The 12129-nt window shown below is 45.9% G+C and overlaps 2 protein-coding genes across 5 annotated transcripts; one reads left to right on the top strand and one right to left on the bottom strand.

Moving 5' to 3' along the window:
• Window positions 1-175: 175 nt before the first annotated feature.
• Window positions 176-5013, top strand: timmdc1 (translocase of inner mitochondrial membrane domain containing 1). Of its 2 annotated transcripts, none has more exons than XM_010886392.4 (8): window positions 176-291; window positions 876-1222; window positions 1501-1666; window positions 1809-1897; window positions 2058-2125; window positions 3348-3426; window positions 4476-4586; window positions 4682-5013. In XM_010886392.4, exons 2-8 carry the CDS (start codon window positions 915-917, stop codon window positions 4830-4832), a joined length of 972 nt encoding a protein of 323 aa, XP_010884694.2. In that variant the 5' UTR covers window positions 176-291; window positions 876-914; the 3' UTR covers window positions 4833-5013. The 2 variants fall into 2 exon arrangements, with proteins under 2 accessions (XP_010884694.2, XP_010884695.2); XM_010886393.3 differs by lacking the exon at window positions 176-291 and adding an exon at window positions 319-456.
• LOC105019879 (ankyrin repeat domain-containing protein 34B) lies at window positions 2802-11722 on the bottom strand. Of its 3 annotated transcripts, XM_013139962.3 has the most exons (6): window positions 7887-11722; window positions 7586-7810; window positions 7043-7225; window positions 6744-6960; window positions 5678-6639; window positions 3528-3584 (listed from the first exon to the last, which is right to left on the bottom strand). In XM_013139962.3, the coding sequence occupies exons 2-5, from the start codon at window positions 7805-7807 to the stop codon at window positions 5717-5719; spliced, it is 1545 nt and encodes a 514-aa protein (XP_012995416.2). In that variant the 5' UTR covers window positions 7808-7810; window positions 7887-11722; the 3' UTR covers window positions 3528-3584; window positions 5678-5716. The 3 variants fall into 3 exon arrangements, with proteins under 3 accessions (XP_010884698.3, XP_012995416.2, XP_010884696.3); XM_010886396.4 differs by having other exon boundaries at window positions 2802-3584; window positions 6169-6639; window positions 7586-11722; XM_010886394.4 differs by having other exon boundaries at window positions 7586-11722.
• Between the last annotated feature and the right edge of the window lie 407 nt (window positions 11723-12129).

The following is a 12129-nucleotide window of genomic DNA, read 5'->3' on the forward strand; positions in this document are numbered from 1 at the left end:
TTGCTTTCTGTCTACATTTACAGTTTGCATTTTTATATTGAATCTTGTATTTACTTTTGCAATAAACCATGCCAACATGTAAATTCCGAATGCTGGTCTCCAGTGAATGGTCGGTCCTCCACCTGAGGGGGGTGCTCTCCGTCTAGATGGCTTCAGTTTCGTTGAAATTCGTTCGTCTGTGGTTTAGCACCGTGCTGGTGGAAGTGCTCAGGTAGGAAAGACAAACTGCAAGGACATTTTAGATGGAATAAATACGAAGTCAACTAACTGTTGAAACGCAGCCCATGCGATGTAAGTACTATACATGCTTAGCAAGCAGTGTTAGATACAGCTGACAGCTTCATTAAGCACAGTACTGGTGAATAAGCTAGCTAGCCAGCCTAAATCACCTGCACTTTGCTTATTTCTGCATGAAAATAGATTCACTTCGTTTCTCTACGCTGAATGAACGTTTAGGTATGACAAGTGCACAATGTTCATGGAAATTCAGTATTACATTGAATGTTCGTTCTGTTTTATACAATTGATACATTCATACATAGTCTTTATTTTTCGTGGTTGTTGAACCATGTTTTATAACAGCTGATTGTTGGCTGAACAGTATCTGACATCCTGTATACTGTATTTTCATTTCCTACATGTGTTAATTAAAACTCCAAAGCAATAAAGTACCGCCCGGGAAGCGTATTCTAATGCTAGACATATACATACATACATACATACATCGGCAATGCAGCGTCAGATAGGGTGTCTAAACCGCTGTTGCACTGTGCTTCTATTTTGTCCACTTGCTTTCTGTTCCTCTACCCAAAGGGCGTTTGTTTTAAGCAGAAGGATTTTCTGGAACATCCTAACTCCTGGCCGTGTGTTCCCAGATCCAGCTTCCAGCTCCCGTGGCTGGTGAAGCGTTCACGATGAGTCCTCCGAAACGGCCCGAGGCATCCCCGGCCCCATGTCAGCAGGCATCCCCGGCCCCATGTCAGCAGGCAGCCCTGGACCCGCAGGGCACACTTAGCACCAGACCACTGCTGGGTCTCCTTCAGTCTGCCCTGCCCTCCCTAGGTCTTCTCGTCCCCAGGGCCTATGCAGCTGACAGTGTCGTAACTGAGCCTGTCCCAGAGCACATTCCCTCCCAGACTACCGCTCTCTTTCCCAGCCTCGTGGGTGAGCCAGAGTTTCCGGACTCTGGATGGGACCGCATCAAGGATCTCTTCGACACAGAGTACGTTTTGATCGTGACGCCTCTTTCCTGTAGTCTGTGGCGTAGCCGAGTAAACCCATTTCAAACCACCGCCGCGTTATCAGTGCAAAAGATTCTGTGTTTTGACGTTATTTGACAGCACCTAGTTTAGCATTTTCCAGTTAGTATGCAAGGTACCCGACCTCCAGTGTAAAATAACCAGCCTTACCTTACCTTACGGTACAAGCTGGTTTTCTAAATGCTCTGTTTGATTTTAAAGCTTGTTTATGCTGTCCTCCCCTGTGTTTTTCCAATCCCAGTGAAATGCAGAGTCTTCCAGAGGAGCTGTCCAGTGTGGTGAAGAGTACCTTAACTGCCGCTCTGGCAGGAATGATCTACGGAGGGCTCCCTGCCGCTCGGCACGCCAGGGAGAGGTTCATCCAACTCCACCAGGCTGAAATATACCATAGTCGCGTGGAAGCTGTGGTGAGGGTCTGCCGCTGGGTGTTAACTGCAGGCCACTACACGTATTCAATGATGGACACACTTTTCTTTAAGTGTTCCTTTTGGACACTTAAAGAAAAACAAAAGCACTTTTCTGTATCTCTCCGTCTTTTGTCCTGTCCAGCGTTCTGCCCATAACGCTGCCATCCGGGGCTTTGTCAGGTACGGCTGGAGGTGGAGCTGGAGAGTAGCTGCCTTCGTCACATTATTCAAGTAAGCGAGGACTACACAACTGTATAGACGGTGGCTCACCCATTCACTTGAATGGTTGTGTGTTTCAAAACCCTTGACTGGTCCTGTATATACATGATTTGTTTTCCGGTGCTGAAAGACATTGATTGTCCATCTCATTGTTCTGTTTGTCCCTCGACAGCACTATTAGCACAGGCCTGTCTGTGTACAGAGACAAGTACACCGTCAGTCACTATTCAGCAGCAGGAGGTGAGCCAACTCTACCAGAAATATTCTACATGGGGAGATGGGGATTTGTATTAAACTCCACATTCATTATTTTTGAGTGGATAGTCACTTTGTCTAATGCATCTCTGTGTGTTTATCCTTTATATATATATATACAGTATATAATATTATAGGACTGCATGGGCATTAGGAAACCAAGTTGATCATTTATTGAATACTCACATAGCCATCATGTAGTTGGCCTAAACTACCATCCCGTGCTGAAATTCCTGGAACAATTTTTCCACAAAAAGGCCATTATTGTAATTGAAACCGTAATATGTTTTACCATTTCGCAATGTTGTTCTGACCATCTGGTGTGAAAACATTGCCCCAGAATTAAGGAAATCAAGTTTCTGTGTGGACATGTCCTTTAAGGCCCATGGTGCAGGTGCTCATGGGCCTTGCAGTGCATACTGGGTAGTTCTGGGACACGTAGTTCATAGACTTCGAGTAACTGGGAGATGACTTTTTTTTTTTTTAAATGGAATTTATTGGTAGATCCCTCCTGATACTCTGGTTGGTTATTTAATGATCCCTCCTAACAACTTCAACCAGGTCATCAGGCCAAGCATTTTCTTTAAAATGTAATACTTCATCATTGCTGTCAGAACCCCAACATTAGCATAAATTGCATGAACAATTTTATTAAAAAATTTGAAATGTTAATAATAATGACATATTGCATTTGTAAATAATTTGTAAGCGCATCATGTTATAGTACATGTTATATATATTTTGTTAGAATTTTGAAGAAAATAACCAGTTCATATCTATTATATGTATTCATTTCCTGACGTTCTACAAGGGATGTTGTGACAATTAGCATAGCATCCAACATGATGGAGCGTGACAATGTGAACATAATTACATAACAGTCTGATTGTAAGCACATTATACACAATTCACTGGCTGAAGAGATTCTTATCTCATTTGAGAGAATTCCACAACATACTCTACACATGCACTTATTCCTCTGCGTTGTTATCTAAATAAATACAAACCAATATACAATTGTTGTGAATTAGTATTTATGATCCTAGTGAATTCTTCAGTATGAACAGTTCATTGTGATATTTTTGAAATTAACAGTTAGTATCTAATCTGAATGACTTATTGTATTTTTATTTAATATTAAATTAACATTACAAATTTGAGTGTGATATGGTAAAACGTGACATTCTTCCTTGTGTGTGTTACGCAGCTCTGACAGGAGGCCTGTTCAGGTTGAATCTGGGTCTGAGGGGACTGGTGGCAGGAACAGTCATTGGAGCGACCATGGGGTGAGATATGACGGCTTTCAGTGGCAGAATAACGGTCTGGTCTTAAACACTGCAGTTACCTGGAGTAGAGGCGGTAGAGCGGTGACGAAGAGGCAAGAAAGAGGCGGTAGAGCGGCGAGAAAGAGGCGGTAGAGCAGTTTGAGCAATCCAGGCCCGCCCTGCAATATGTAAACATTGAGAGCAGGGGTAAACAATTTTCACTTGCAGAAGGTTGCGAGAAGCACATTTCTGGCAGCCAGCTGCGCCCCTTCCCTGTTACCCTCTGCTTCCCAGCTGCTCCCCCCCCCGCCGCCGCCTCCGGCCCCCCCTCACCCCAGCTCTGCGCTGGGTGCCAGGGGGACTCGTGTGTACTGCAGAGGGCTGTGTTCTGGGTGGTAGAGCAGCCAGGGAGGCCGAGGCAGCAGCTGCCCCATTATTTTTACCCCCCCTTGTTACGCCAGCCCCCCCCCCTCCCACGCCTCCTCACTTGTCATCTACCTCCCTCTCCTGCCCCCTCCCCGCCGTATCTGGGCCATTCTTCATGTTTTGTACATGAACGCCGGGAGGTGTTAATGAGGCGATGGCCCGGGTGTGGTGGCGTCCGCGAGCCAACGTTCTAAGCTGCCCCGGTTTGCCTCAGTGCCCAGCCACTCGGACAAACAGCCCCGTCAGCACCCTCCTCTCCAGCCAGGTGCACCGCAGCCGCCGGCTAATCGGATGGCACATCACGCTCCAAATGTCCACCCTCTTAGTTGTCGGGGCTGGGGGCGTCACCAAGGGAACGACAGCCACCGCAGCTCTTGGTACCGTGGTGAGTTTAGGGCCGTCGGAATGGGAGCTGTAGTCAATAAAGGGCTCCTCGATAAACTTAAGCCATATATATATTAAATCTTATGGAACTACGACACACTCAGAGAGTTGGCCAACTTGGCGTCTAGCTCTGACGTTGGCCAAACACTGTCTGGTGTACAACTGTCCCAGGGTTCCTGAGAGGAAGGGACAGCCGTACTGACAGACTGAACACTGACACGCTGGAATGAAGCTGATGTCAGGCTGTTGTCTCCTGTCAGCGTGCCGGCCGGAGCTCTGATCATCGCCATGCAGGGATTGGCAGGAGAAACGTTCCGGGAGAGGAGGAGGAGGGAGCGCAGGGAGCTGTACGAAGTCAAACTGGCGGAATGGTACGCTCCCGTGAATCGAAACACACACGAGCGGGTGCAAAACATACGTCTCCTAATGTTCTCTCTCCTCTTTTTTCCCCCCCATGCCCTCAAAGGAATGCCCGTCTGCAGCTGACCGATGACCTCATTGGTGATTTGAGCCGCAGCGGACGAACCCAAGACGCGGACAAGGACATACAGAAGATCGTGGAGCTGCTTAGTCTACCAAGGAACAAGGGCGTGGCCCAGGACTCTGACAGCCAATGACAGCAACCAAAACAAAAGGACTCTTTAATCATAGGCTTCCGTGCACGCATGCAGTGGTGGGACTCCGATCATCCCTAAAAGGGCCTATTGGTCATTTAATGGTGAATGCTGAAGGGGACTCACTTATTTCCTCATCAAAATGTGTATTTATAGTGAATTCTGATTTAAACTTCAAATGTGACCGCTTTGTCTGGGATTTTTTTTACAAGATTTCGAACATACTGTATGTGACTGTATATCAATAATGACACTGTGTTTTCAATATCAGAATGTCACTGCAGTACATTCCCATCTTGGTGCACAGTGGACATGGCTCGAACACAGCCCCTGTCCCGACTGGTAACAAGATGTGACCGAGCGTCACCTGGAGCTCAGGACCCAACGCAGGCTGATGTCCTCAGTTAGCACAGCTTACATTCAGATTCTACTTTAAAGGTTTGCTTGGATGTAGTGGCATTTACACACAAATGACTGTGATTGTTTAGGTTAGTGGATGGTGATTCTGGTCTGATGTTATTCGATGGAGAGACCCTATGAAGAGGCAGATAGCGCCTTTGCCAAATTATATCTATGTTTAGGAGTCTTTTTCGATTTGAATTCAACATTTAAACAGTGCAACACTCCAAATTTGTGAAGGGTTACACTTGTGTGCACTTCTGTTGCACATTAAGCCTACACACAATCTGAGCGTAAACTTAGTCATTTTAAATAAAACAGGCTACTTTACTACAATTAAACAAATCCTGGAGTCTGGATTTTAGTACCCGGACAATATCAAAAGGGCCCATTCAGGTATTAAATAAGGGTACAGCACCCTCTTGTGGTTATAACCTGAAACTACACACATCCCAGAGCAAGAGCTACTGAACAGCCTGACTCTTCCTCTACTCCTGCCCCTCCGAGACAGCTCCTGGCCTCTGGCTCAGCGGCTCCAGCTGGATTGAATGACGACGAGGTGACCTCGCTCTCTCACTGGAGGGAGGGAGAGGGTAGGCTAAGGAGGAGGTGGGGAGGGGGACAGCAGGAATGGAAGTGGAGGAGAGAGGTAGAGGAGGTAGAAAGCCAGGTCTAAGTACTGATTTTGAGGCAGGGGAGGGGACAGAGCAAGCGAGATGGGGAGTGGAGGAGCAGGAGAGCTTAGTCTGACACCCCACACCTGTAACAGGTAGGGCAGGGGGCAGAACTTGCAGATGAGACTCATAAGATGGGGGGGACAGGTGAAGAAGGGGTGGAGCTGAAGTCAAAGACGGGAGGGTGTTCCTACGACCCCCCTGCCAAGGAGATGGGGGGTAGGGGTGAAGTCTGTCCAAGAAGCCCCTCTGTGTCATTGGGTCGCCTTCAATGAGATTAGATCCTCCTTTACACTGTAAAGCTATTTGGACACTGGGGAGTTCTCCTCTGAAGTGTCCAGCGGCTAAGCTTGTCTCAGGGGTCAGTCTGCTCTGAAAGACCTGGGGAAGGTGCTCCGTTGTCGGGGAAAGGGCAGGTCGAGCGGCTGCTTGGGAGATCTCCCTCCGGTGGTGATGGGCAGATCGATTCTCTCTCTCTTCTTTCGCGCTCCCTCGTTTTGCCTTCACCGTCTGTTCCAAGTCACAGTCGTGACAATCAGGTCCCCTTTCTCCCTCTCCTCCTTCCTCCCCCAGCCTCTCCCTCCCTCCTTCCTGGTAGACCTTGTTGAGTTGAGCCAGGTTGTGAATAGCCAGCCACGGTTCAGACCACTGGCGCTGTCTGGGAGGGGGAGTACTGGACTGGTCCACTGAACTCAGCTCACAGGGGGAGAGTCTGTTGGCGCAATTCCCCCTCTTACCTACAACGAGATGACAAAGGATGAGATTTGATTCCTGAGGTGTTAAAACATGACCGACCCGACCCCCCCCCCACCCACCCACTTCACTCCATCCGTTGTCTAACCTGATCCTCTGAAGTTGAACACATTGTCTCCGTCAGGTGAGTTGGGTGAGCCTGTCTTGATTATGATGTCAGAGGGCGACATGCAGGGGACAGGCGATGTGTCGGGAGACGGCAGTACATTCAGGTAGCGCTTGGTCACCGAGCCCCCGCTCACGCCTATCTCCGTGGTGATGATGATGAGGTCCCGGCCTTTGGCACGGCACGCGTCCAGCAGCACCTGCGGAAAGCACTCGCCGTGTATATAATTTCACTAAACACAACTACACACTGAACGCACGCAGAACTCCCCCCTGCCTGACCTGTAGCGTAGGCTGGTGATTCGCGTTGACGGCGTAGACCAGTGCTGAAGCCCCAGAGTAGTCTTCCATACTGGGATCAGCTCCAGCTGAGATGAGAGTAGAGGCCACTTGAGCTCCAGCCCTCTCCATACAGGACCACATCAGAGCTGTACGACCAGACCGGTCCTGGGCATTAGGGTCTGCCTGGATACAAGGAAGGAAAACACACACACACACACACACACACGTTTGTTTTTCTTTCCTTCAGGGTTAGGGGATAGGTACATAAACACTAACCCCTAATGTCTATATTTAAAACGAATAACAGTTCTAGGTTTTACAACCTAACCACAGAGCCGCAAATAACCTTTCTCCATATGGGGACCGGTTCACAAAACATTGTGGGTATCAAACTGTCAGGTTGTACTGTGTATGTGGAAGAAACTGGTCACACACACCACAAACCCACTCACAGCAAAAGTCTGCTTTTTCAGAATAGAATCCTACAAAGACCCGAAAGGGGAACGCAACTAACAGAGTTCTTCTTTAAAGCCAGCCACCAACCTGGTTGTCCAGTAGGTATTGGAGCATTTTCAGGGTCCCTGGTCCACTGGGTTCCCCCCTCAGGGCTTTACACGCAGCCAAGAGAGGGGTCTCTCCCTGCGGGTTCCTCTCGTTGACGCGGGCACCCCCTTCCAGGAGCAGACGAACAAGGCGAAGCTTTCCTAGCCTTGCTGCCCCGATCAGGGGACTGGCGTCTGTTAGGAGGTCCCGGGGGTCTGGCATGGTCTGCAGGAAAGCTCAAGGTAGTGAATCAGGAATGGAAAGAAGCACTCTAACAGAGAGGTGAGAGTTAACCGTGTACCTGGGTTGTTAGGTGAGGTTTAAATCCATGTCAGTAGAAGGTCCACAAATCACATGCTGGGAAAAAGTTTCAGCGAGAGGACACGGATGATACACATCCATAACTCTCTCCTATCGCTTCCAGTCTTCCTCTCCCCTCCAATCCGGTTGCCTTCTACCCCTCTATCTCCCGCACCAGGATGTGAATCCCTTTTCAGGTGAAGGGCGTACGTGGGCACCGGCGAGCGTTCAAAGTTGGTTCGGCGGTTTTGAACTCTAAATGTCGCCCATAGCGGAGTCTGCGCACTACAAAGGCCCCCAGAATGACTGACTGAAGTCTGCTTTAAACAGCCTCCATCCGCCAGGCCACCGCTGAGTTCAAACAGCTCAGAGAGGAGTTGTGCACAAAGACAGCACTCTAGGCCATTGACTCGTGATAACAAAAGGCGTATGAATATAAAGCTCTCAGTTAAAGGTTTCAATCACCGAGCCTCGGGTTGCTGTCGGTTCAGTCTTTGGGTAGGCCATTAAACACATTTTCTTTGCCTATTCTCACACTTAAAGAGCGCAAACTGCTTGAAGTCGTGAAAGCCTGGGAGCGTCTAAAACAACCTGTTGAAAGAACCGAATGTCTTGGCGAAAGTAGTGAAGCAATTTTATTAGTTTTTGGACGTATCTACAACAGAGAGGGACACAGGCAAAAACGGACAACTGACGACTCAATGAAAAACCCAAAACAAATTACATTTATTATTGATGCAAGATTTCCCACCATTTTTCAATAAGCAACTTTTTAATCAGTCTAAAGAAACGTTATTACAATAGAAAGAAAACGTACGAAGAGGAAACTTTTTTATTACTACACAAGACATTTAGGAGCTGAAACTAACCTATCAGGAAATACAAAGCAAACCCAGGAAGCCGTTATTCTAAATGTTTAATCCAGATTGACATGATACTGTGTTGCCCCATTAGATATTGTCCCCACTGCTTTAGAGAAAATCCTAAATATGGCAATATTTCAACCAATTTTCACATGATCATTTACATACACATGTTCTCGGTTCCAGCATGACGTGGCGTCACATCATGTGATGGGTCTGATTTCCCTTTCAGTCTTAAATCAAGGAGGTTCCCAATTTGAAATGGGCAACACAACAGAACAAGACACAGGATCATTTTAATGAACTAAACGTTATAAAAAAACTGGCCCTGGGACACAGACTGCCTTGTATTCAATACTGCTTTGTTGTCAGTGAAAAACATGGGGCTGGATCTTAACAGTCCAAAGTGGCTTCATCTCATGTTATCCCCTTCATTTGCACGGACTGGTCTCCTTCCTCACCAGACAAAACGGCTTGACTTAAAGACTATTGAGATGTCTACGACCAAGGAACAGAAACAGAAGAATCTTTCCTTTTCTGCTGAGCCCTCATCCTCCTTTCAACCCTCCCAGAATGACACAGTATTATACGTCACCATAGAAACACAAATGACCAACAATGGGACAACGTTGATTTTACGTACAGGACAGGCGTTTGTACTGGTGCAGAGTTTGACACCTCTTATTATCAGAGGGGAACGACCAGGAGTCAGGAGTTTCTCCTGGCCACGTCATATGTTCACGATTCATGACTGGAGAAGGTCAATTAAGGGGCCATGTTTTTCCTAAGCACATGAAATGGCAGAGAACCTCCTAGCCCTAGTTATGGGAGGTAAATACACAGCATCTGAAATTTCAGAGCAGATCCAACACAGTTTCACGGTTTGTTTTTCTATGATGATCCTCCTCCGACAACACCAGAAACACTTTGCACTGGCACAAACTAAAGCGCAACCCAAACGGCACCGTGTGTCCTACGTAGTGCACAACATATTCCTCAAGTAGTGCACTATTTAGTGAATAGGGTGCATTTCAGATTTGCCGGGTCTGAATTTGTACAACAGTATCTCTAAGTACACCAGAGGCCATCGGCCATGTTTATGAGGATAAAAAATAATTATAATAAATCGCAGGCAACAGCCAACTGACTGATCTATAAATCACCTTGCATCATAAATAACGCCAAATAACTGTTTCTAGATCAGACAGTCAATTAAACCATGATACATTGCGGTTTGAGATCCTCAACCATGGCAATTCACTCCCTATCATTTTACCTTTTCACATCATTAAAAGGAGAATTTCACCTTTTTCAACTTGATGTTAGATGGTTACCCTAAATATGTTTATGGGCCACAGGAAACTAAAAATCCATTATTTACTTGACTTTAAACAGGCTTCCTAATCAACCACTATCTAAGAAATCAATGGAAGTAAAGGGGATGTTCAAAAAATATGTATTTTAGCCAATGCTAGCTCAAAGTCAATGAGTACTTGTTTTGGCTTTTAGCTAGCAGGAGCTAAAATGAACAGACGATCTTACTGGCTGTTTAAAGAAAACTAAACCATAGATAAGATTCCCTCAGCCCATAGACTGTTCTGGTTGAGGAACCCTTTAACACCAAAAGTGAAAATGTCCTTCAAGCTCTTGCTTTAACTTATAAAATAAAAAGAAAATCTCCATTTAAATACATAAAAACCCTTCATAGTAAAATAATTGTATTTTCATGAATCGTTACTAGGGACAGAGTTTTCCCTGAGCACTGAACCTGACCAGGAAAAACTCAGGGCCGTAGTTGTAGCTTATAAGGAAGTGATAATTTAATAGGGGGGGTCCTCCTGGTTTATGTTGACTTTGAGTTCAGCAGTGAGGTGCTGTAAAAACACACATTGTTTCTCAACTAAAACACACTGGGTCCACACTACGGAAAATTCAGAAAAGTTCAATTTGAAGCATTAGCAAAACAAAAGGGTTAACACATAAAAATGTAAATCTCCAAATTCATGGTACAAATGCATCCTTCTGCTTGCTGAGAGGAACTATTTAAAAAGAAATGAACCAGCTACAATGCTGCGTTGTATCACGTGACACTAATTCATTTTAATAATGCTTAAACTTGAACTTTTTATATTCACCAGCATAGCCCCAGTTTGTCTGAATCAAGTAATTTCTCATCAGTCATTGGTTGTGACGGAAATATCAAAACATATCATGATATCAAAATGCACTTTACAGTATTTACAACACAAACCAAAGACAGATGGAGAAGTTATCAGATGAGAGGGAGGTGGTTGAGGAGGGAGGCTGAGGACGGGGGTGGCAGGTGGCCTGATTGGGGGTGGTGTGTGTGTGTAAGGACAAACATTCTCTGGGGCTCTTGACAGTCAGTCACCATGGTGATCGCCACACAGCCACCTGATTGGCTCGGCTCTGTCATAAGAGTCCTATAAGCGTCCAATCATTCTTTCACAGAGGGTTAGGGTCACAGGTTCCCAAGAGAAGAACTGCCCTCTGGGTGAAAACTAAAAACATCCGATTCCATGATGTCTTCCGCTAAGAGATGGATACCGACGGGTGCAGATGGAGTGGGAGATCGACGACATGTCTGTCACAATGGAAAATTAACCAAAAAAAATACAACTGTGCCCCTGTAGGGAACAGAGACACTGGATCTGCAGACAATCCTCAGGGACACTTAGGCAAGCACATTTAAACGCCTTCTCTGGTGGATGGACGGGTGACATCAGAATGGGAATTCCAATTCAGAGTACCCTGATGGACCAGGGCGCACTCCTCTGACGGGGCACAGGGGGCGCACTGATATCTAACATGATTTTTGTCAAATGGCCATTGATAGAGTACATCCTATGCAGACCTTTCTTAAGACCAGTGAAAATTAATTGTGGGGGTGTGTGTATGTAACCATCCCCACTGTCATGTGCCCCTACAAAATAAAAAATTTAAAAAAACAGAAATTAAAGCCTAATAAAAAAAAAAAAAAAAAAACAATTGGAATATTATTAATAATAATAATAATAATAAAAAATAATAGCAATAACACAATACATACAGAGTAATGGGAACGCTCATCGATCAACATCACAACACTTCTGTTTTTTAAATGTATACACAGATTGAACGAGGGGGAGGGGGATGAACTACACTTCCCAGCCTACGTCTTAAATGACACCCAATTCCCTTTGAAGTAGTGCCCTACACAGGGAGACCGGGGTCATGCCAGATTCCTTCCCTGTTCCACCTCTGCATCCATTACAAAACACAATAGAATCCATTACAAACAATAAAATAAAAAATACATCAAAATAAAAGTGAATACAAATCCAATGTAATGTTTGTACAGATTCCAGACAGCTACTGACT

This window comes from Esox lucius, chromosome 22 (assembly GCF_011004845.1).
Source record: "Esox lucius isolate fEsoLuc1 chromosome 22, fEsoLuc1.pri, whole genome shotgun sequence".
NCBI lineage: Eukaryota > Metazoa > Chordata > Actinopteri > Esociformes > Esocidae > Esox > Esox lucius.